General features: G+C 45.1%; 1 protein-coding gene across 3 annotated transcripts in view; it reads left to right on the forward strand.

Annotated features, from left to right (window-relative positions):
• Positions 1–20661, forward strand: part of RHOG (ras homolog family member G) — an 87084-nt gene that overhangs the window by 14243 nt on the left and 52180 nt on the right. The window contains exon 1 of one of the 3 annotated variants that reach the window (XM_033948372.1): positions 2085–2137. The exons of 1 other annotated variant lie outside the window; for it this stretch is intronic. Coding sequence is in view for 1 of the 2 variants with exons in the window: in XM_033948371.1 (XP_033804262.1) it covers positions 2383–2419 (37 nt within the window). In the remaining variant the exon portion in view is untranslated. Of the gene's footprint in view, positions 1–2084; positions 2138–2347; positions 2420–20661 lie in introns of those variants that run through there. One more of the 3 variants, XM_033948371.1, reaches the window with a different exon arrangement.

The following is a 20661-nucleotide window of genomic DNA, read 5'->3' on the forward strand; positions in this document are numbered from 1 at the left end:
CATTCTGTAGTCAGTCCTTCCCTCCCTCTCTGCTCCTCCAGCACTTCCTCCTTCTCAGCCTCATCCTCACCCTCTCACTGCACCCCTCATTCAGCCATCTTCATCCTCCAGCACTCTGCCGACTCCCCCTTATGTTTAGTGACGTCTCCTGTACTTTTTCTCTGAATTTGTCCTCTCCTGCACTCAGTTCTTGCCTTCTTTCTATATAGATCCCCTCCTTCTACAGACATCTCTTCCCTCTCTTTACAGACTCAGGATAAGATGCACAAATATCGTGTTGGGAGCAATTTTCTTTTACAGACCTCTGCACAAAGAAAGAGCTGGCAAATCATATGTATGCTATTTGTGCGGAGTTGCCCTGTAAGAGAGGGGAGGGACTGTGCCTGGTGCCTGCTAAGAAGAGCAATCGCTAGGCACAGTTCATCCTCCTGCTTTGGCCATCTGATGGTGGCTCCAGAGCCATAATCAGCTTAGAGCCGGCAGAGAGGAGAGCAGTGGCTACCAGCTTAGCTTATTTGGGCCTTCCCCTGCTGGCTCTGGAGCTCCAGGTGATCGGAGCCAGCAGGGGAAGCCCTGAATGAGCTAAGCCCACAGCCACCGCTCTCTTCCCTACCAACTTTAAGCTGATTGTGGCTCCCCCACAGTGGGCAATATCTTTTTGGGGGGCTGGGGAAGATGCAGGAAGCTGTTGTGTGAGAGCACAGCATATGTACAACAGCAGAAAATTGGGGGGAGGGGGGGCGCATTCCCTTTAGTGCATCACAAGGAGAGCTCCTTGTAATGCATTTGCATAGACAAGGGAGAATTTCCAAGCCAGAAACCTTTTGAGTTGAGTTGTCAGGTTTTTTAGCAACTTTTCAGTGTTGCAGTCAGCATCTCTCTTCCTGCCGCCTAGCCCACCACCCTCTGCACTCAACTGTCTCCTCTCTCCTAAACTCCCACTCCCTGCACTCAGTTCCTTTTCTCCCTCTCTCTATAAACTCCCACTTACTGCACTCCGTTCCACTCCTAGACTCCCACTCCCCCTGCACTCAGCTCCCCTCCTCTCTCTCTTTACAGACCCCCGACTCCCCCTGCACTCAGCTCCCCTCCTTTCTCTTTACAGTCCCCCACTCCCCCTGCACTCAGCTCATCTCTTTAGACTCCCACTCTCCCTGCACTCAGCTCCCCTCCTCTCTCTTTTTACAGACTCCCACTCTCCCTGCACTCAGCTCCTCTCCTCTCTCTCTTTAGACCCTGCACTCAGTTCTTCTCTTTAGAGACTCCCACTCTCCCTGCACTCAGCTCCTCTCCTCTCACTCTTTAGACCCTGCACTCAGTTCTTCTCTTTAGAGACTCCCACTCTCCCTGCACTCGCCTCCCCTCCTCTCTCTCTTTACAGACCCTGCACTCAGTTTTTCTCTTTACAGACTCCCACTCCCCCTGCACTCAGCTCCCCTCCTCTCTCTCTTTACAGACCCCCGACTCCCCCTGCACTCAGCTCCCCTCCTTTCTCTTTACAGTCCCCCACTCCCCCTGCACTCAGCTCATCTCTTTACAGACTCCCACTCTCCCTGCACTCAGCTCCCCTCCTCTCTCTTTTTACAGACTCCCACTCTCCCTGCACTCAGCTCATCTCTTTAGAGAGTCCCACTCTCCCTGCACTCAGCTCCTCTCCTCTCTCTCTTTAGACCCTGCACTCAGTTCTTCACTTTAGAGACTCCCACTCTCCCTGCACTCAGCTCCTCTCCTCTCTCTCTTTAGTCCCCCATTCACCCTGCACTCAGCTCATCTCTTTAGAGACTCCCACTCTCCCTGCACTCGCCTCCCCTCCTCTCTCTCTTTACAGACCCTGCACTCAGTTTTTCTCTTTACAGACTCCCACTCTCCCTGCCCTCAGCTCCCCTCCTCTCTCTTTTTACAGACTCCCACTCCCCCTGCACTCAGCTCCTCTCCTCTCTCCCTTTACAGACCCCCCTACTCAGTTCTTCTCTTTACAGACTCGCACTCTGCCGCTCTCCTCCCTCTCTCAACGCGATTGCCTCCTCCTCCTTCCCGCAGAACTTCCTCCTCCCGGCTCTCTTCACTTCCTCCTTCAGAGCTGGGAGTGACAGAGTCGCGGCGGGAGCAACAGCAGCAGGAGTGCCGGAGCTCCGCGGTGAGTCCGGGCGGGCTGGGTGGGGGACCGCCGGGCTCCGGGAGCGGATCTTGGGCAAGTGGCTTTGGGACCCTCCAGCTGTGATCGGGGGCGCCGTGACGTCGCTGGGGCAGAGGCCCGCTGAGTTTGAAAAGAAGGGTGAGCTGTCCTGGGATTGGTTGCTCAGGCTATGACGTCTTATGGCGTCGCTGCAGCGGGCGTGTCCGCAGAGCTGGCTCCCTTGTGGCCAATAGCTGCCGCTCCGAATGACGTCACAAGGGGGAGTGGGTGGCTCCTGGACAGGTGAGATCCAGGACTTGCTCCTTTGCCCCACTTGACTTTTCCCAAGGGCATTCCCAGAGCAGGAACTTGTTGCCCCCCTAACAGCCCCTTCTTGGGGGATCTTTGGGCTCTTCCTAGCCTCAGGAACTTGTGTGTGGCCAGCAAAAGTGGCATGCCCTGGGTGGGGAAGAGGAGGCCTTCCACTTGTTGAAATGGAGCTAAAAGCACCAGAAGGTATCCTTAGAAACAGTTGGTGCTGTGATCTGTCAGGGGAAAATCCTCTTGGCCTTGTCTAGCCCCATATAGGGTACCAGTTCTTCAGACTCTCTTAGAAACACAATAGCTTTACAGAAATATGCTTCACATATGTATGAGGTGCCTGGTGGGGTGGGGCGGGGTGCTGACTGCTAGCCGGAGAATGATGGCTGTATTTTATCATGGTGAATGGTGTTGGATCTATTCCCAGCTCTCACATTCTCAGTGTCAGTAAGAATAACACAAGGACAGAGCCATTTCATTCATATCCTGACCTTGCAGGAGCTAATGTACCGGGCTAGTGTCTGGGCAGAACAGAGGTTTATACCCTGGTGAAGCAGAGGGTGCATCTCTGCCTTTCACTAGCCAAAAAGGGGAAGCCAGCTCTGCAGTAGCGTTTTGGATATGGGGGAAGCCACTGCTTGCCCTGGGATAGCTAGCATGGATGGAATCTTGCTACCCTTTGGGGGATTCCGCATGGAATGCTGCTCTTTGGGATTCTGGAATCTTGCTACTATTTGGGTTTCTGCCTGGTACTTGTGACCAGGATTGGCCACTATGGAAACAGGATCCTGGGCTAGATAACCACTGGTATGATGACCCAGTGTGGCTATTTTTATGGTATATTGTACATTTAAAAGCACTTTACACTCATGTATATCAGGGACCTATGCAAGCTTAAGGGTCAGGGAGGAGAGGTTACATGGTTAGTTCATAAGAGTAGTGAGTGGACAGAGGCAGAGAATGACACGGGGACAAATTATCCCATCCCCACAAGTTATTTTCCTGCCCCATTCCTGCAAGCTCTGTCCTCATCCGCACAAGCCTCAAAACACTTTAAAATCATAAGTGTTTGAGGCTTGTGTGGTTAAGGTAGAGCTTACAGGAATGGGGATAGGGCGGGAAAATGTTTCCATGTCATTCTCTACACTGCACCACTCTAGAAATCAAAATGTAGTAAAATTGAGTCAAGTAAAGGACAATGAAGCCATTGTGACCTCACCGCTGAGGTTGGCTCTTAGGCATTGGTGGAGTGAGGCATTATGACATCACAAGCTCAGCTCTTTGGGTTTCTGCCAGGTACTTGGGACCTGGGTTGGCCACTGTTGGAAACAGGGTACTAGGCTTGATGGACCTTTGGTCGGTCCCAGTAGGGCAACTCTTACGTTCTTGTGTGAGCCAAATATAGGACAATCCAGCCATTGTGACATCACTGATGAGGTTGGCTCTTATTGGTGGAATGAGGCGTTAAGATGTCACAATACCAGCTCTGCTTAGCAGAGGCTGAAACTTCACACTATTTATTTAGTTTTCTATAATGTTCTCCCAAGTAGAGAATGAAACGGGACAAATTTTTCCCTGTCCCTTTGGGAACTGATCTTCCCGTCGAGTTATTTTCCTGTCCCTGCCTCAATCCTGCAAGCTCTGTCCTTATCTGCACAATCCTCAAACACTTTAAAATCATAAGTGTTCGAGGCTTGTGCGGTTAAGACACAGCTTACAGGAATGGGGAGAAACAGGGACAAAACACGCGGGGACAGGATGGGGAAAATGTGTTCCCAGAGTTAAACCTGATGAGATGAGGATGGAAGAGTGGGGGCAGTGTGCATGACATAAAACCACGTCCCTCCAGGAACATTAGTATTTTGTGTTTTCTCTCTCCTGTGACACCCTAATCAGCGCTATATAAGTGACAAGTAATATTAAACGCAGCTTAATTTGTGATCCTGTAAGAGGTGGAAACTGGAATCCGTGAGCCACAGCAGCTGTGAGTTGAGGGAACTGCTTCATGAGTGTTAGAGAGATATGTCTGATCATCTCTCCTACAAGCTCTTTTCTATAGGGAAATTGGCCTTAGATATCCTTCCCACACCCCCTTCCATTCTCCTTATTTCATTAAGGGATAGGGATTGGGACTTGTATACTGCCTTTTTGTAGTTTTAAAACCACACTCAAAGCGGTTTACATCCAGGTACTTCAAGCATTTCCCCTGTCTTCACCAGGAGGGCTCACAGTTTATCTAATGTACCTGGGGCAATGGGGGGATTAAGTGACTTGCCCAGGGTTACAAGAAGCAGCACAGGGTTTGAACCCACAACCTCGCGGTGTTGAGGCTGTAGCTCTAAAGCCACACTCTATAAATTCCTACTGCAGATAAGCAGAGTGTAGAAGCAGGGCAGGATTCATCCACATACCTGGAGCCCTAAGGTGGTTTTTTTGGTACGAGCTTGTCAAATATGCCTGAACTTACCCTGCCAGTCCATACAGGAAAGAGATGTCGCCTGTCCATAGAGGACAACAGGTGGCTGTGTCATTGGGCTCCAGGGTGGAGGAGGGGGTCATGCTGGCGGCCAGGGAGGTCAGAGCACACTTGTGATGTCATTCATCATTTTGAAAGCTGTTCCATCGTTGCTTATTTTCTGACTCCATTTCTTGCATTGTTTCCTAAAGGAGAAAGCCACCTGTCCTGTCTACTTATGTATTTAATACACAGCTCTTTGCATAACAAATATTGTCCTGCTGATGTGGAAAATGTCCATATTGAAAATGGAAACATGGCATCATGAAAAGTTGTCATCTTTGAACTTATTGCTGACCTACAGATAATCCCAGTTTGTCTTTCTTCCCGAGAGCTTACGCTGGCTGGCAGGTACATAGTGTGTAGTGGGTGATTTGGTGCGGATTGCTCAGATACCTGTTGCCGAGAATGTGGGGGGGGTGGGGGGGTGGATGCTTCACTTGGACAGCATTTTTTTTTAGGTCTTACTGTCTGACTTCACTTTTTTCCAGTCGTGGAAACAATGTGATTGGTGTTTTTGAGAGCTGTTGGCTGAGCACTTTTTCTTCCCCTTTTCAATGCTTGAGCAAGCAAAATGGGAGTTTCTGGGGGAGTTAACAAATGATTCACACAGCATCGCTCGTGTTCAGATTAGTTACTCATTCATCCTCCTTTTTTAGCATTTAAGACTCTTTTTACATGGCCTCAGAAAAGTTAAAATGAGAAGCCAGTATTATCAACTTTTTAAAATGATTGAAGGTGCCAAGTTCCCTAGACACAACGAAGGAGCTTGGCGAGCGCACAGGGCTGGTTTCTATGTGGCAGACCTGGGTGTGGAATAGCATTGGCAGAAGCTTGAACCAGATTTGCCCCCTTTGTGGTCTCTTACTCGTTGTGGCACCCCAGCCTCCAATTGGTACTTGTCCATGCTCATGGTCCTCATGGAAAGGTGGCAGAGGTGGGAAGTTGGTTGCCACTGAGTTTAAGTATTAAGGCAGGCTCCCAGAAGCTTCCGTTTCCGATAAAGTTGTATATATTTCCCAATACAGAAAGTGGTTTGACAGTAAAAAGAGAACATATTTATCAAATAAGCAAAAAAATGATTCCATCTAGCAGGTTTACATCTGGGGCTTGATCATCCTGTAACTTTGCTGAGAGGCTACAGAAATCATGTTAGAAAGAACACTTTGAGAATTTCTATGGCACTTCAGCGGGACTTTATTTTTTGTTTAACTTGTCTGCTTTTGGGTTAAATCCTGTGCATGTTGTCGGGTGCCTGGTAGATTTAATTATCTCTGCCAATGACTTGTTGCACAGAATGTGATCTGGACTGTTCACGCCTTGCCATGTAGAGGCAAAACTGGGCACAAAAACTTCTCATAAGATGTAGATTTAGCCCAGCTGACGAGTTGCAGTTATTGGGCCAGAGCATGTTGAGGAGGAAGACCTGTAGTGTTTCCTGTGCCTGGCTTGTCTGAGGGAACTTCCTGGGCTGGCCTGGGATTTTCTCCTCCTCTCAGAGCAGGAGCCGCGTGTATGCTGAGCTCGCTGTTCCTTTAAAGGGATAGCGCCAAGAAACTCTTCAACGGCTGTGGGCGAGACTTGCTGCGTGGTTGCTGGGATGTCGGCGCAGAACCCAATGGAGCATGGCTCAGCACTGGTAGCTGCAGGAAGGGCCATTTCTCCCAAAGAGAGGACAGGCAGGTCTAGTGGTGCTGAAGTCCTCCCCGATGTTTGTTGCAGCTGTGGAGAGGACGCTGACTCGACTGGCAGACGTAGCAGCAGCTGGGGTGTTGAGAGCTTTGCCGCTGGATCCCTGAGGTGAGCTGAGGTGGCGGTTTTTATTATCGCTGATGTGCAGGCCTTGAGAGGGGGCAGCGTTGGTATTGGTTTGTGCTGCTGGGGTGATTAGGCAGGCCTCAACCTCCGTAGGGAGCAGGGTGGGTGGCCTGGAGATCCAGAGGCAGGCTGGTGAGGAGATACCCTTGCTTCCTGCTTGGTTTTTGCATCGCCGGCAGCTCCTCCATGAAATCACATAGGGTCTGCAGTCTGAGACATCTGTAATCAGAGTGGGTATGCAGCCGTGAGGTGTGCTGGGCCCAGGCACTGGACACAGACTTCCTAGGCGTCCGGGTGCTCATCTTCTTGCATGTTGGGCAACGTTTGAAGCCTGATTTCATGGAGCTCTTCTTCTGGTCATCCATTCTATCTTGGTATCGGTTGTGTTCTAGGAGAGCAGGAACTGTCCACTTGGCAGCGGATGGTAAAAACCGAGGCCACGAGGCTGCAGCATGGACATATAAAGGAGGATTAGCACGTGCTCAGAGGGGGGCTACAAACGCCTTGCTCTGGGAGAGCAAATCCGCTTTCAGGGCACGTCGGATGACGTCGCCAAGGGTGGCTGACTCATCCTGCTTGTCCAGGGAGAAGTAAAAGTTAGGCTTCAGGGGCCTTTTTTGGTCAAATAAAGTAAAGTTGGGAGCGATAGGGAGGTGGCAACAGAAACCCACACAGGTCAGAAGAGGTGAAATAAACCTACCAAATGAGTCACCAGTGACCCCTTTCCAAGGTGAATGGGAGAGGGGGGGTGTTACTGTATTAGACATAATGTTTATGCTCTGGGTTACCCTGCTGACTTTAGTTTTCAAGGCCCTGACCTCTGTGGTGGCTCACAGCTTCAGCATTATTTTAACAAAAAGGCCCCTAGCACAGGTGGTATCTCATTGGCTCTATCCATTTATTTAGATCTCTGCTGCTGCATTTTGGTGTGGCTGGCTTTTATGCCCTGAAATGCTTTTTTTCTTTGCTGTGGTTAAACAGAGAGATTCGAGTTGAAGACTGAAATGATGTGTTATTTAAAGGCCTTCCCATAACTTACAGATTCTCTGAAGACTCCAAGAGACAGCATGAGAGAGAACTTGCAAATGCAGCAAGAATTAGCGGAGGTGGCAAACTAGGGTTGAGCTTTATAAACAGGAAACTAAACAAGTCAAGAAAATACCGTATATGATGTAAATTAGGCTGCAAAGGGAATGCATGGAACTAAAGAACTACTTCCGATATTTAATGGATTATTAAGATGAAAAATAGTCTAGTATAGTGTTAAATCCTAGACAAGCTGGATTTTGGACGATGCATAGAACAGACTAGAGACAGTGCTAGCAGGTTTTTTTCGTGAAGTCCATTCGATCTTAGATAGTGGAAACTTTGCTATGATCTAAGCTCAGCATTTGATCTGGTTGATCCTGGACTTTTCTTAAATTTATTCCATGGGATTGGTTTCAAGGGAGTTGTTTTCGGCTTTTCTTCAAGGTCGTATCTTGGGGTTCCACAGAGTTCGGCCTTATCACCAATTCTGTTTCATATATTTGTGAGCCCTCTTGCAAGACAAATTCAGGAACTAGGAATCTATGCAGATATTTCATTGATCTATAGACTATAAGATTTAGGTCCTCTTCTTAAAAAAGCTAGAAGAATGGTTGAGTGAACACAATTAGTATTGAATATGTCAAAAACAGGAGATAAGGGAACACCACAAGTAGATTTTTCATTGCATCATTATAATATAAAGATGGTAAATAGTTTCAAGTATTTAGGAATTATAATTGATGCCTTTGTTCTATCCAAATTGGATTATGATAATTTAGTATATGCAGGAATAACAGCAGGGCAATTAAAGCACTTACAAACAGTACAAAATGCTGCAATTTGGTTGTTAAGCCATACATACATTTGTGATCTTGTAATTCCGTTGTAGGAGAAATTCCAGTGGCTACCAATGGAATTTAGGAATAAATTGAAGATCTTGATGTTACAACCGTTATATCTTTCTAATTTGGTATTGTTTTATGCGCCTAGGCGTTTATTAAGATCTTTAAATGACAATAGAGTAGCTGTTCCCCATATTTCAAAGGCTCATCTTGCCTCGACTAGAAAGTGTGCATTTTTTTTAAATTTAATCCCAATATTGTAGAATAGTCTATCTGTGGAATTGATAATAATAATAATAATAACTTTATTTTTCTATACCGCCATAGTCAGACGACTTCTAGGCGGTTCACATCGAAAGAAGGCTGGACATTCAGCGAATTACAAATGCAGGAGGGGGAATGTTACAGAAGAAAAGGGTTGTAGTGGAGGGAAATGTAAGGGGGAGGGAGGGATGAATCATTTCAAAAGACAATTAAAGGCTTAGGGGCTCACAATCGAAAAAGAAAAATGTCCAAAAACCGGCCTAAGTCGGCACTTGGACGAACATTTCTCAAAAACGTCCAAGCGCCGAAAATAAAAACCGGGTTTTGGATGTATTTCTAAATGACCTAGGCCTTCATAGTGCCGCTCAACGTCCAAAGCTAAATGGGGCGTTTCGGGAGGCGTGTCGAAGGTGGGAGTTGGGTGGGACGTGGGACGGCTTAAACTTAGTCGTACAGCATGTATAACCGAAAGTTTAACAACAGAGCCTAGACGGAAATTGGACGTTGTGACTTAGACCGTGTAAAACATGGTCTAAGTCACAAAAACCCATCTAAACTCACCAGATAAGCACTGCAAACACATAACACAGACCCCCAACACATGCAGAAACATGCAGAAACTGACAATGTAGAGGATATGTGGTCGACTCTGAAGTCCATCCTACATGAAGCAACAACCCGCCACATAAAAACAATAAGTAAACGCAGGAGAAACAAAAGACCTCAATGGTTCACCAAGGAAATGTCAGACCTAGTTAAAAAGAAAAAAGGAGCATTTATTACCCACAAACATTTAGGAAGCCAGGAGGCGAAAGAGGACTATCTAGAGAGATCTAGAGCTGTCAAAAAATTAGAGAGGCCAAACTCCGTATGGAGGAAGAGCTAGCACGGAACATTAAGAAAGGGGATAAATCGTTTTTCAGCTATATTAGTAATAGGAAAAAAAACAAAGATGGGATTGAACGCCTGAAGCAAGCAAACGGTAACTTTGCAGAATCAGATTCTACCAAGGCAGAACTGCTAAACGACTACTTCTGCTCAGTCTTCACATGTGAAGCACCGGGAGATGGTCCACAGATTCAGACGGGAGATAACCAGAAAGACCCGTTTCAAGACTTCGAATTCACGCCCAGTAGCGTCTACAACGAACTATCGAGACTCAAAGTAAACAAAGCCATGGGGCCGGACGACCTACACCCCAGGGTGCTCAGGGAGTTAAGTGAAGTCCTGGCGGAACCACTATCTGTGCTTTTCAACCTTTCCTTACGCACAGGAAAAGTCCCCTTGGACTGGAAAACCGCCAACGTAATCCCACTCCACAAAAAAGGCTGCAAAACAGAGACAGCAAACTACAGGCCAGTGAGTCTTACGTCTATAGTGTGTAAGCTCATGGAAACTCTGATCAAACAGAATCTCGACATAATCCTGGATGAAGGAAACCTACGTGATCCCCACCAACACGGGTTCACCAAGGGTAGATCCTGCCAGTCCAATCTTATTAGTTTTTTTGACTGGGTTACTAGACAACTGGATGCCGGAGAGTCACTGGACGTGGTATATTTGGACTTCAGCAAAGCATTTGATAGCGTCCCACACCGAAGGTTATTGAACAAGCTGAAATCGACAGGATTGGGGGACATTCTAACTACATGGGTTGGAGACTGGCTAAGTGGTAGACTACAGAGGGTGGTGGTGAATGGTAACCCCATCAGAAGCGTCGGACGTGCTCAGTGGAGTGCCACAGGGCTCGGTCTTGGGCCCAATTCTATTCAACTTATTCATAAGTGATATGACGCATGGACTTAGAGGAAAGGTATCACTGTTCGCCGCCGCCGCCAAAATCTGCAACATAGTAGGCAAAAGCTTGTTACCTGATAATATGACACAGGACCTACTGCTGCTGGAAAGATGGTCAACGACTTGGCAGCTGGGCTTCAATGCTAAAAAATGCAAGGTAATGCACCTGGGCAAGAGAAATCCGCGCAGAACTTATGCACTAAATGGTGAGACCTTAGCTGCGACCACGGCAGAGCGTGATCTAGGGGTGATCATTAGTGACGACTTGAAAGCTGCCAATCAGGTGGAGAAGGCTTCCTCCAAGGCAAGACAAATGATGGGTTGTATCCGTAGAGGTTTTGTCAGCAGGAGACCTGAAGTCATCATGCCGTTATACAGATCCATAGTGCGGCCTCACTTGGAGTACTGTGTCCAGTTCTGGAGACCACACTACCGTAAGGACATATTGAGGATCGAGTCAGTTCAGCGAATGGCCACCAGGATGGTCTTGGGACTCAAGGATCTGACATACGAAGAAAGACTAAAAGAATTGCGGCTGTACTCACTTGAGGAACGAAGAGAGAGGGGAGACATGATTGAAACGTTCAAGTACATCACGGGTCGCATCGAGTCGGAAAATGATATCTTCTGTCTCGTGGGACCCTCGACCACCAGAGGGCACCCGCTGAAAATCAGGGGAGGGAAGTTTCACAGTGACTCCAGAAAGTACTTCTTCACCGAAAGAGTGGTAGATCATTGGAACAGACTCCCACTGCAGGTGATTGAGGCAAGCAACGTGACGGATTTTAAGAGAAAATGGGATGCTCACGTGGGATCTTTAAGGGAGTAAATTCAGGGGGGCGGGTACTTGGAATGGGCAGACTCGATGGGCTATGGCCCTTTTCTGCCAACATTTTCTATGTTTCTACCCCAGTGATCACCCCCCCCCACTCCCATAAAAATTTTATTCACAACTTTAAATTTCAGCCTCCAGACCATCATCACCTGGCATAGGAAAGCCTAGTCGTCCAGCCCAGAGGCAGCTTAAGTTGTCTTAGGGACCCATAGAGAGGAGACCCCATGCCCATAAGCCCCTGTAATCACTGCATTGATACTTAAACATGTGCACTGCCCTATACACCCCCAAAACCCTTTTGCACTGGCAAATAAGTGGCTCCTGCAGCCATAAGGGCTATTGGGGTGGTAGATAAGTGGATCTAGGGGATTCTGGAGGTGGTTTGGGGGGCTCACCGTCACCTATAAGGGAGCTGTAATGAGCACCCTTTTTGTGAAGTTCACAGCAGTGCCCTGTAAGGTACCCCACTATTTAGGTGGCATGTCTGGGTGTGCAGTCCATCACTTTGCAGACCCCTCTCACGTCCAACAGGGCTGGATGGAAATGTGGTGTAAAGATGGACGATTTAGCGGCTTGGATGATCAGATCGGCAGGACATATAATTAGACTATTTTCGAAATTAGAAAAAAGTTGGACGTATCTTTTGAAAATGTGTCTTAGGCTCTTTTTTAACTTTGGACGACTTGCGAGATGGACGTAAACGGACTTAGACGTCCCTTTCGATTATGCCCCTGTTATTTTTTTCAACTGGCCCTTTTAAATGGATGAGATGGAACCGGGACTGCAAATCTGCATTTATATATTTTTAAACTAAATGATTTAAACTGGTATGGTAATAGTTTTTAATTGTATTAAGTATTAGAAATTTTGTTCTTTTTTTTCCTGTTTAAAATGGGAGTTCCTTTTATATATTTGGAAAAGTTATATTGTAATCTGCTTTGATCCTTTGTGGCTGTATATGCGGTATAACTCTGTAAGGGTGGTTCCCATCTGAATCCCCACAGAACTTAAGACATGGTTAACTGGATTTATTACCCTTGCACTAACCAGGAGTGTTTATCTTCATTAAGAGAGTACTGCATTAGGGACACTGGTGGGCAGTGTTTAGCAACTATCACCCTATTACTAGGTCAGACCAGTGGTCCATCAAGCCCTGTTTTCACAGTGGCCAATCCAAGTCCCTAGTACCTGGCCAAAACCCAAGGTGTAGCAATATTCCATGCTACCAATACAGGGCAAGCAATGGCTTCCCCCCTGTCTTTCTCAATAACAGACTATGGACTTTTCCTCCAGGAACTTGTCCAAACCTTTCTTAAAACCAGCTATGCTATCTGCTCTTACCACATCCTCTGGCAACGCTACTGGACCTTTCAGTTACTATTCAGTTTCCAGAATCATCTTATTGGACCTTTCTCGGATGTTCGTATGAAAAAGTTTTAGGATTAGCTTGGCAGCTTTGTTTAGAGGAATTAATCCTTTGATCTGGTGGATCTCACAAACTGGGAATGAAAAGGACAGTGTTAGATCATGTCAGTGTGTTATTCAGTGGTCGTATTTTGGCTTATGAGTTGCAGAGTTTCTCAGGCTCCCCAGTCTCTTCAATTCTTTTTTAGTATGGAAAATTTGGGCCTATCTTCATTTGCTGTGAATGTCTGCTGCACGCACGTGCCACATTGAAGAATGTATTTGCAAGACCAATTTTTGGGTAACACTTTTAGTGAGGCTACTGTGGTAAATGCACCAAAGCCCATCAATTCCTCTGGGCTTTGGTGCATTGTAAAAAGAGGCTGATTCTAGAAACGGCACCGTAAGTTAGGCGGCGGTAAACACCCTACCTCCGCCTAACTTAATTGTTTTAATTGGCTTTAATCGGCATGGTAATTGACAGTGTCTTTTTTAAAACCAATTGAAAACTCGTTAAAAAAAATGTAGGTGCCCACAGGCGCATACAAAAAGGATGCCAGAATTGCATCTACAGAGGCCTAGTGGCGACTAAGGTCAAAGCAGGTGTGGTTTGGGCTGGAAGTGACCTTAGGCACCGCTAGCTACAATTCGACGTCAAACATAGGCTTTGGTAATGTAGGCCAAGTCCCTGGCCTACATTTCTAGCGCCTACTTGCAATTGAGATGCAGCCGACGCCCTTTTTGTAGGCACTGTTTCAAGAATCCTGCCCTAACAGTAAATGAGGCCCTGTGGCATTAGCACAGACTAGTCATTAGTAAATAACCCCCTTAATCTTCTAAAACTCAACCTAGAGCAATGTTTTCGTAGTCTTTGTCATCTAAGACAAATGAAACTGTACTTATGGAAACTGGATCTCAAGGTTAGGCAGGCAAAGGTGGCCTCTTATCTTAGCTACTGAAAAAAAGACCTTGTCCAGATTCAACATAACCAAAATATTGTGTCAAAAAGGTTGTAGACAGTAAAAGATGGATCAGGACCACCCGGCCACTAAGATCATTGGCTCGCCATCGAGTTCAGAATTCTTGTCCAGACATTACCTATCAACCTTAGGGGATTGGCTCCATCTTATATCAAGAGATATATTTGTAAATATTTTCCAGGAACTGTTTAAGATGTCAAGAAAAGATTCTGTTAAAGAAGCACTTAAGATTAATTGCTATTGGAAAATGCACATTACACGGCAGAGTTTCAACGTAATTGAATGCTTTAAAATGGAAATCAAACTAATTTGGCCTTCCATAAGAAGAGGAAAATGTGTTTCATCTTCCATAAGAAGATGAAAGTGTGTTTTTTTGTTTTTTTTTATTCAAGATATTTCAGTAGATAAGGTAGTGAATTACTAAATTCTTGGGCTTATGATGCTGAAGAGATACTTGACTTCTTAGAAATGAATATTTATCAGGAAGTTTGCATTCTGTATTTTGTAATTTGATTTCATTAACTTATGGTAGTTATTATCTTCTTGTTAAAAACTCCTTGTACAGGATAACTGGCTAAAGGAATACAAGAATTGGATAGACATGTGCAAGATATAGTCTACCTGGATTTCAGTAAAGCCTTTGCCAGGGTTCCTCAAACGAGGCTGATCAAAACACTTAGCAGGCTGAAGTTAGGACCTGGATTAGAAATTGATTCACTGATAGATGACAGAGAATGGTGGTAAATGGAATTTTCTCGGAGGAAAGAAAGGTGAGTAGTGGCATGCCTCAGAGATCAGTACTGGGACCCATTCTTTTCAATATATTTGTGAGCGATACTTCTGAAGGTTTAGTAGGAAAAGTGTGTCGTCTTACAGATGACACGAAGATTTCCAATAATGTGGACACACCGGAGAGAATAGAAAATATGAGAAGCAATCTGCAAATGTTAAAAGAATGGTCTAATGTTTGGCAGTTAAAATTTAATGTGAAGAAGTGCAGAGTGATGCACTTGGGGAGTAGAAAATCCAAAGGAGCTGTATGTGCTAGAGGGTGAGAAGTTTCCAAGTTTATTTTGTGTTTGACATACTGCATTGGCATATGCGTCTATGCAGTTTACAATCAAAAGAAAGCTTTAAAACAATGTAAGAGATGATATCATATATAATTAAAAGACAGCAAAAGATAAAGAATAAAATATAATTTAAATTTAAAATGAAATTTAAATTCTATTTTAATTAGAGTAATTTTGCGCTTCTTTTTCCTTAGCAAAAACCATGGCTTACTGTCTAAAATGAGATAGCGCCGGTTAATTGAGAGCTTTTAAGTAAAGGCATCTGAGAATAAGACTGATCTCAAGAGGGGTTTGAATCGTTCAAGATTGGTTTCTGATCTTATGTGATCAGGAAGGGAATTCCACAATTGTAGACCGTTGACTTCTCTAGTAGCAACATAAGTAACATGCCTTGCAGATGATTATCTCTAGGCTACAAAACAATATGACAAAGAGAGAAGGATGCTGGACAGCCCAGCAAAAGGAATCACCAGTAAAAAAGTGAGGTGTTAATACACTTGTACAAGTCATTGGTGACGCCCCACTTGAAATATTGTGTTCAGTTCTGGAGGACGTATCTTGCTAAGGATGTAAGAAGACTTGAAGTGGTCCAGAGGAAAGTGATAAAAATGATACCAGGGTTGCGCCGAGAAACGTATAAGAGGCTTGAAAACCTGAATATGTATACTCTAGAGCAGGGGTGCCCAATAGGTCGATTGCGATCGACCGGTAGCTTGCCAAGGCAAAGTGAGTCGATCGCCCAGGACTCACTTTGCCTTGGCGATCTCTCGGGCCGATCAGTCTTCCTCTCCCCAACATCAATTCTGCCATTGCAGAGGAAGTTCGGGCCAGCCAATCGCTGCCTGGCTGGGCGGAACTTCCTCTCCGACGGCAGAATTGACATCGGGGAGAGGAATGCTGGTTGGCCCGAAGCAGGGAGAGCTTGGGGTGGCATCGGCGTCGGCTTTGGGGCCTGTTATCCATTGGTGGCGGTTTGGGTCCTGTTCCCCGATGGCAGCGGCAGTGGCAGTGGCTTGGGGAAGGGCAGGGAGAAAGAAAGAAACGGGCGCAGGCAGGGAGACAGAAGGAAAGAAGAGAAACAGGAAAAAAAGAAAGGGGGCATGAAGAGAAAAAGAAAGAAAGGGCAGGGAGAGAGGAAGAAAAAGTTGGGGGAGGGAATGAGGTTTGGAGGAGAGAAAGCACACAGGCTGAAAGAAAGATTGGATGCACAGTCAGAAGAAGAAAGTGCAACCAGAGACTCATGAAATCACCAGACAAGGTAGGAAAAATGATTTTATTTTAAATTTAGTGATCAAAATGTGTCTGAATTTATATCTGCTGTCTATATTTTACAATATGGTCCCCTTTTACTAAACCGCAATAGCGGTTTGTAGCGCAGGGAGCCTATGAGCGTCGAGAGTAGTGCTGGGCATTCAGCGCAGCTCCCTGCGCTAAAAACTGCTATTTTGGTTTAGTAAAAAGGGAGAGGGTGGGTATTTGTCTATTTTTGTATGGTTGTTACTGAGGTGACAGTGCATAGAGTCATCTGCTTTGACCTCTTTGAAAAAACCCCGGAATAGAAATGATAATTAACAATTCTATGCGTACAATGTGCGTTGTGTTTTTTTAAAATTTTATTGTTGGTAGATCATTTTGACTTGGTCATTTTAAAAGTAGCTCGCGAGTCAAAAAAGTGTAGGCACCCCTGCTCTAGAGGAAAGAAGGGATAGAGGAGATACGATACAGATGTTCAGATATTTGAATGGTATTAATCTACAAACAAATCTTTTCCAGAGAAGGAGAAGCAGCAAAACTAGAGGACATAATATGAGGTTACAGGGTGGTAGACTTAGGAGTAATGTCAGGCAATATTTTTTCTCAGAGAGGGTAGTGGATGCCTGGAATGTCTTCCTGGTGGAGGTGATGGAGATAAAAACAGTGACGGAGTTCAAAAATGCATGGAATAGAAGCAAAGAATCCCTAAATGGAAAGAGAATAATATTGAAACAAAACTTAATGGATCAACAGCAGGAGTGGTGTTTTAAATGGCAGCTCCAGAGGGGAAGTGAAGCCAATGCAAGACAGACCTCTATAGTCTGTCTTGTATAGGCAAGATGGATCAGGATGGGCTGGAGTTAGCTTTGACAGCAACTCCAACAGTGGGGCAGTGTAGACAATGCTGGACAGACTTCTATGATCTGTGTACTGTATATGGCAAAATGGATCAGGATGGACAGCCTGAATGAATGACTGGTAAGATTTGCCTTTTTGCAGATGATACCAAAATCTGCAATAGAGTGGAAAACAGAGGAAAGATGTAATGAAGTATGAGGGATGGTCTGAAATTTGGCAGTTAAGATTTAATGCTAAGAAATGCAAGGTCTGCAAAAATCCAAAGAACAGTACAGTTTACGGGGTGAAGAACTTATGTGCATGACAGAAGAGCAGGTTGAAAAGGTGATGGCGAAAGCTAGAAGGATGCAAGGTTGCATAGGGAAGATGTATGGCCAGTAGGAAAAAGGAGGTATTGATGCCCCTGTATAAGACTTGGGTGAGACCTCATTTAGAAACTACAGGCCGGTGAGCCTGACCTCGGTTCCGGGGAAAATGGCAGAAGCACTGATAAAAGAAAATATCGATGAACATTTTGAAAGAAACGAACTTCTGATAACCAGCCAACATGGTTTCTGCAAGGGGAGATCGTGCCTAACGAACTTATTGCACTTCTTCGAAGGGATTAACAAATGGATGGACAAAGGAGATCCCATAGACATCGTATATCTAGATTTCCAAAAAGCCTTTGACAAGGTGCCCCATGAACGTCTACTCCGAAACTGAAGAACCATGGGGTGGAAGGAGACGTACATAGATGGATCAGAAACTGGTTGGAGGGTAGAAAACAGAGGGTAGGAGTGAAGGGCCACTACTCGGACTGGAGGAGGGTCACGAGTGGTGTCCCGCAGGGCTCGGTTCTCGGGCCACTGCTATTTAATATATTCATAAATGATCTAGAAACAGGGATGAAGTGTGAAATAATAAAATTTGCAGATGACACCAAACTATTTAGTGGAGCTCGGACTAAAGAGGACTGTGAAGAATTGCAAAGGGACTTGAACAAACTAGGGGAATGGGCGACGAGATGGCAGATGAAGTTCAATGTTGAGAAATGTAAAGTATTACATGTGGGAAGCAGAAACCCGAGGTACAACTATACGATGGGAGGGATATTATTGAATAAGAGTACCCAGGAAAGGGACTTGGGGGTAATGGTGGATATGACAATGAAGCCGATGGCACAGTGCGCAGTGGCCGCTAAGAGAGCGAATAGAATGCTAGGTGTAATCAAGAAGGGTATTACAGCCAGAACGATAGAAGTTATCCTGCCGTTGTATCGGGCGATGGTGCGCCCGCATTTGGAGTACTGCGTACAATATTGGTCGCTGTACCTTAAGAAGGATATGGCGTTACTCGAGAGGGTTCAGAGGAGAGCGACACGTCTGATAAAAGGTATGGAGAACCTTTCATACGCTGAAAGATTGGAGAAACTGGGACTCTTTTCCCTGGAGAAGAGGAGACTTAGAGGGGATATGATAGAGACTTACAAGATCATGAAGGGCATAGAAAGAGTAGAGAGGGACAGATTCTTTAAACTTTTGAAAAATAAAAGAACAAGAGGGCAACTCGGAAAAGCTGATAGGGGATAGATTCAGAACGAATGCTAGGAAGTTCTTTTTTACCCAACGTGTGGTGGACACCTGGAATGCGCTTCCATAGGACGTAATAGGGCAGAGTATGGTACTGGGGTTTAAGAAAGGATTGGACAATTTCCTACTGGAAAAGGGGATAGAGGGGTATAGATAGAGGATTACTGCACAGGTCCTGGACCTGTTGGGCCGCCGCGTGAGCGGACTGCTGGGCGCAATGGACCTCAGGTCTGACCTAGCAGAGGCATTGCTTATGTTCTTATGTTAATTCTGGAGGCTGAACCTTCAAAAAGATATAAACAGGATGGAGTAGGATGGAGTCGGTCTAGACTCTAGAGGAAGGCTACTAAAATGGAATGTGGTCTTCGTCATAAGGTGTATGGCGGCAAACTTAAAGATCTCAATCTGTATACTTTGGAGGAAAGGCGGGAAAGGGGAGATATGATAGATGTTTAAATACCTATGCAATGTAAATGTGCATGAGTTGAGACTCTTTCAATTGAAAGGAAGCTCTGGAATGAGAGGGCATAGGATGAAGTTAAGAGGTGATAGGCTCCGGAGTAATCTCTTACAAACCACCTCACCCTCAACAACCCGTTTATGTTTACAAAATCTACAATCAATGTAACTCTGTATTTCTAAATTAACCTTTTGTAATCCTCCTTGAACCGCAAGGTAATGGCGGAATAGAAATCCCTAATGTAATGTAATGTAATGTAATGTAATCTGAGGAAATACTTTTTTACAGAAAGGGTGGTAGATGCGTGGAACAGTCTCCCAGAAGAGATGGTGGAAACGGAGACTGTGTCTGAATTCAAGAGGGCCTGGGATAGGCAAGTGGGATCTCTTAGGGAGAGGAGGAGCTAATGAATAGGCCATTTGGCCTTTATCTACCGTCATGTTTCTATGAATAGGTTTTAACGGCATCTTGGTAGCTGGGAAGTAGAGCTAGCGTAAGGCAGACTTTTTTTACAGTTTGAGCTTTGAAAATAGTAAGGATGGATCAGGAGTAAGTACTTGTCTTTTATACCACATTTGAGTTCGGGTCTTGTATATTTTGGGAGGAGGAGGGTATATCTTGTAATGGAACTTAGCAAGTAAAATACCAGATTGTTGGTTCAGCATTGCCTTGATGATGAATGTGACTGTTGGGTAGACTGGATGGACCAGGCAGGTCTTTATTTGCCAGCGTTTACCATGTAAGATGCCAAATTAAATGATACTAAATCTACAACCACTAGACTTATGTGCCCCCCCCAAAGACCAGTTTGTGCAACCACTGATGCCTAACATGATGTGTTAAAGACCAGGATTGGGACAAAGCTCATCATTAGCTCCTAAAATGAGGCCTAATGACATAAAGCTGGTGATCACAAAATCTGTGGTCTTTTATCCTTTGATTGTCCTCTCTTGGGAACTCAAGTGGAACGTCCAGGCTCTGTGCTAGGCGCTCTTGTTGCTTCTACTGACAGCAGATAAAGGCCAAGTGGCCCATCTAGTCTGCCCATCCACAGTAACCATGATCTCTTTCTCTCTCTAGCATATACAGTAAAGGTTTATAAAAATTTGCAGGCTCCACCTACTCTTCTACAAGTTTCATGTTTATTAAAATTTGATGCAAATGCTTATAATATAGTTTCAAAGCGAATTACAAATATAAAAAGGGGTAATAAGAACATTTCACACATATGTTAACAAAAAATAGACTGACTTACAGACAACAATGGGAGAGGGGTTGGAACTCCCAAAAATTTTTGAAAAAGATAACAATGTGGACAGGCTAAAAGCAGAAGCAAAAATAAGTTTGATTGGTGAATTTTAATTTCCGAAAGCATCAGTAAAAAAGAAACGTTTTCAAAAAACTTTTAAACTTATCTAGAGCGGGTTCAACCTCTAATATATCCAGGCAAAGAATTCCATAATTGAGGCGCAGCTACTGAAAATATTTCTGCTCGTCTTGTGCCAATAACTTTAAGAGGTTTTG

Source organism: Geotrypetes seraphini, chromosome 6 (assembly GCF_902459505.1).
Source record: "Geotrypetes seraphini chromosome 6, aGeoSer1.1, whole genome shotgun sequence".
In the NCBI taxonomy this organism is placed as follows: domain Eukaryota; kingdom Metazoa; phylum Chordata; class Amphibia; order Gymnophiona; family Dermophiidae; genus Geotrypetes; species Geotrypetes seraphini.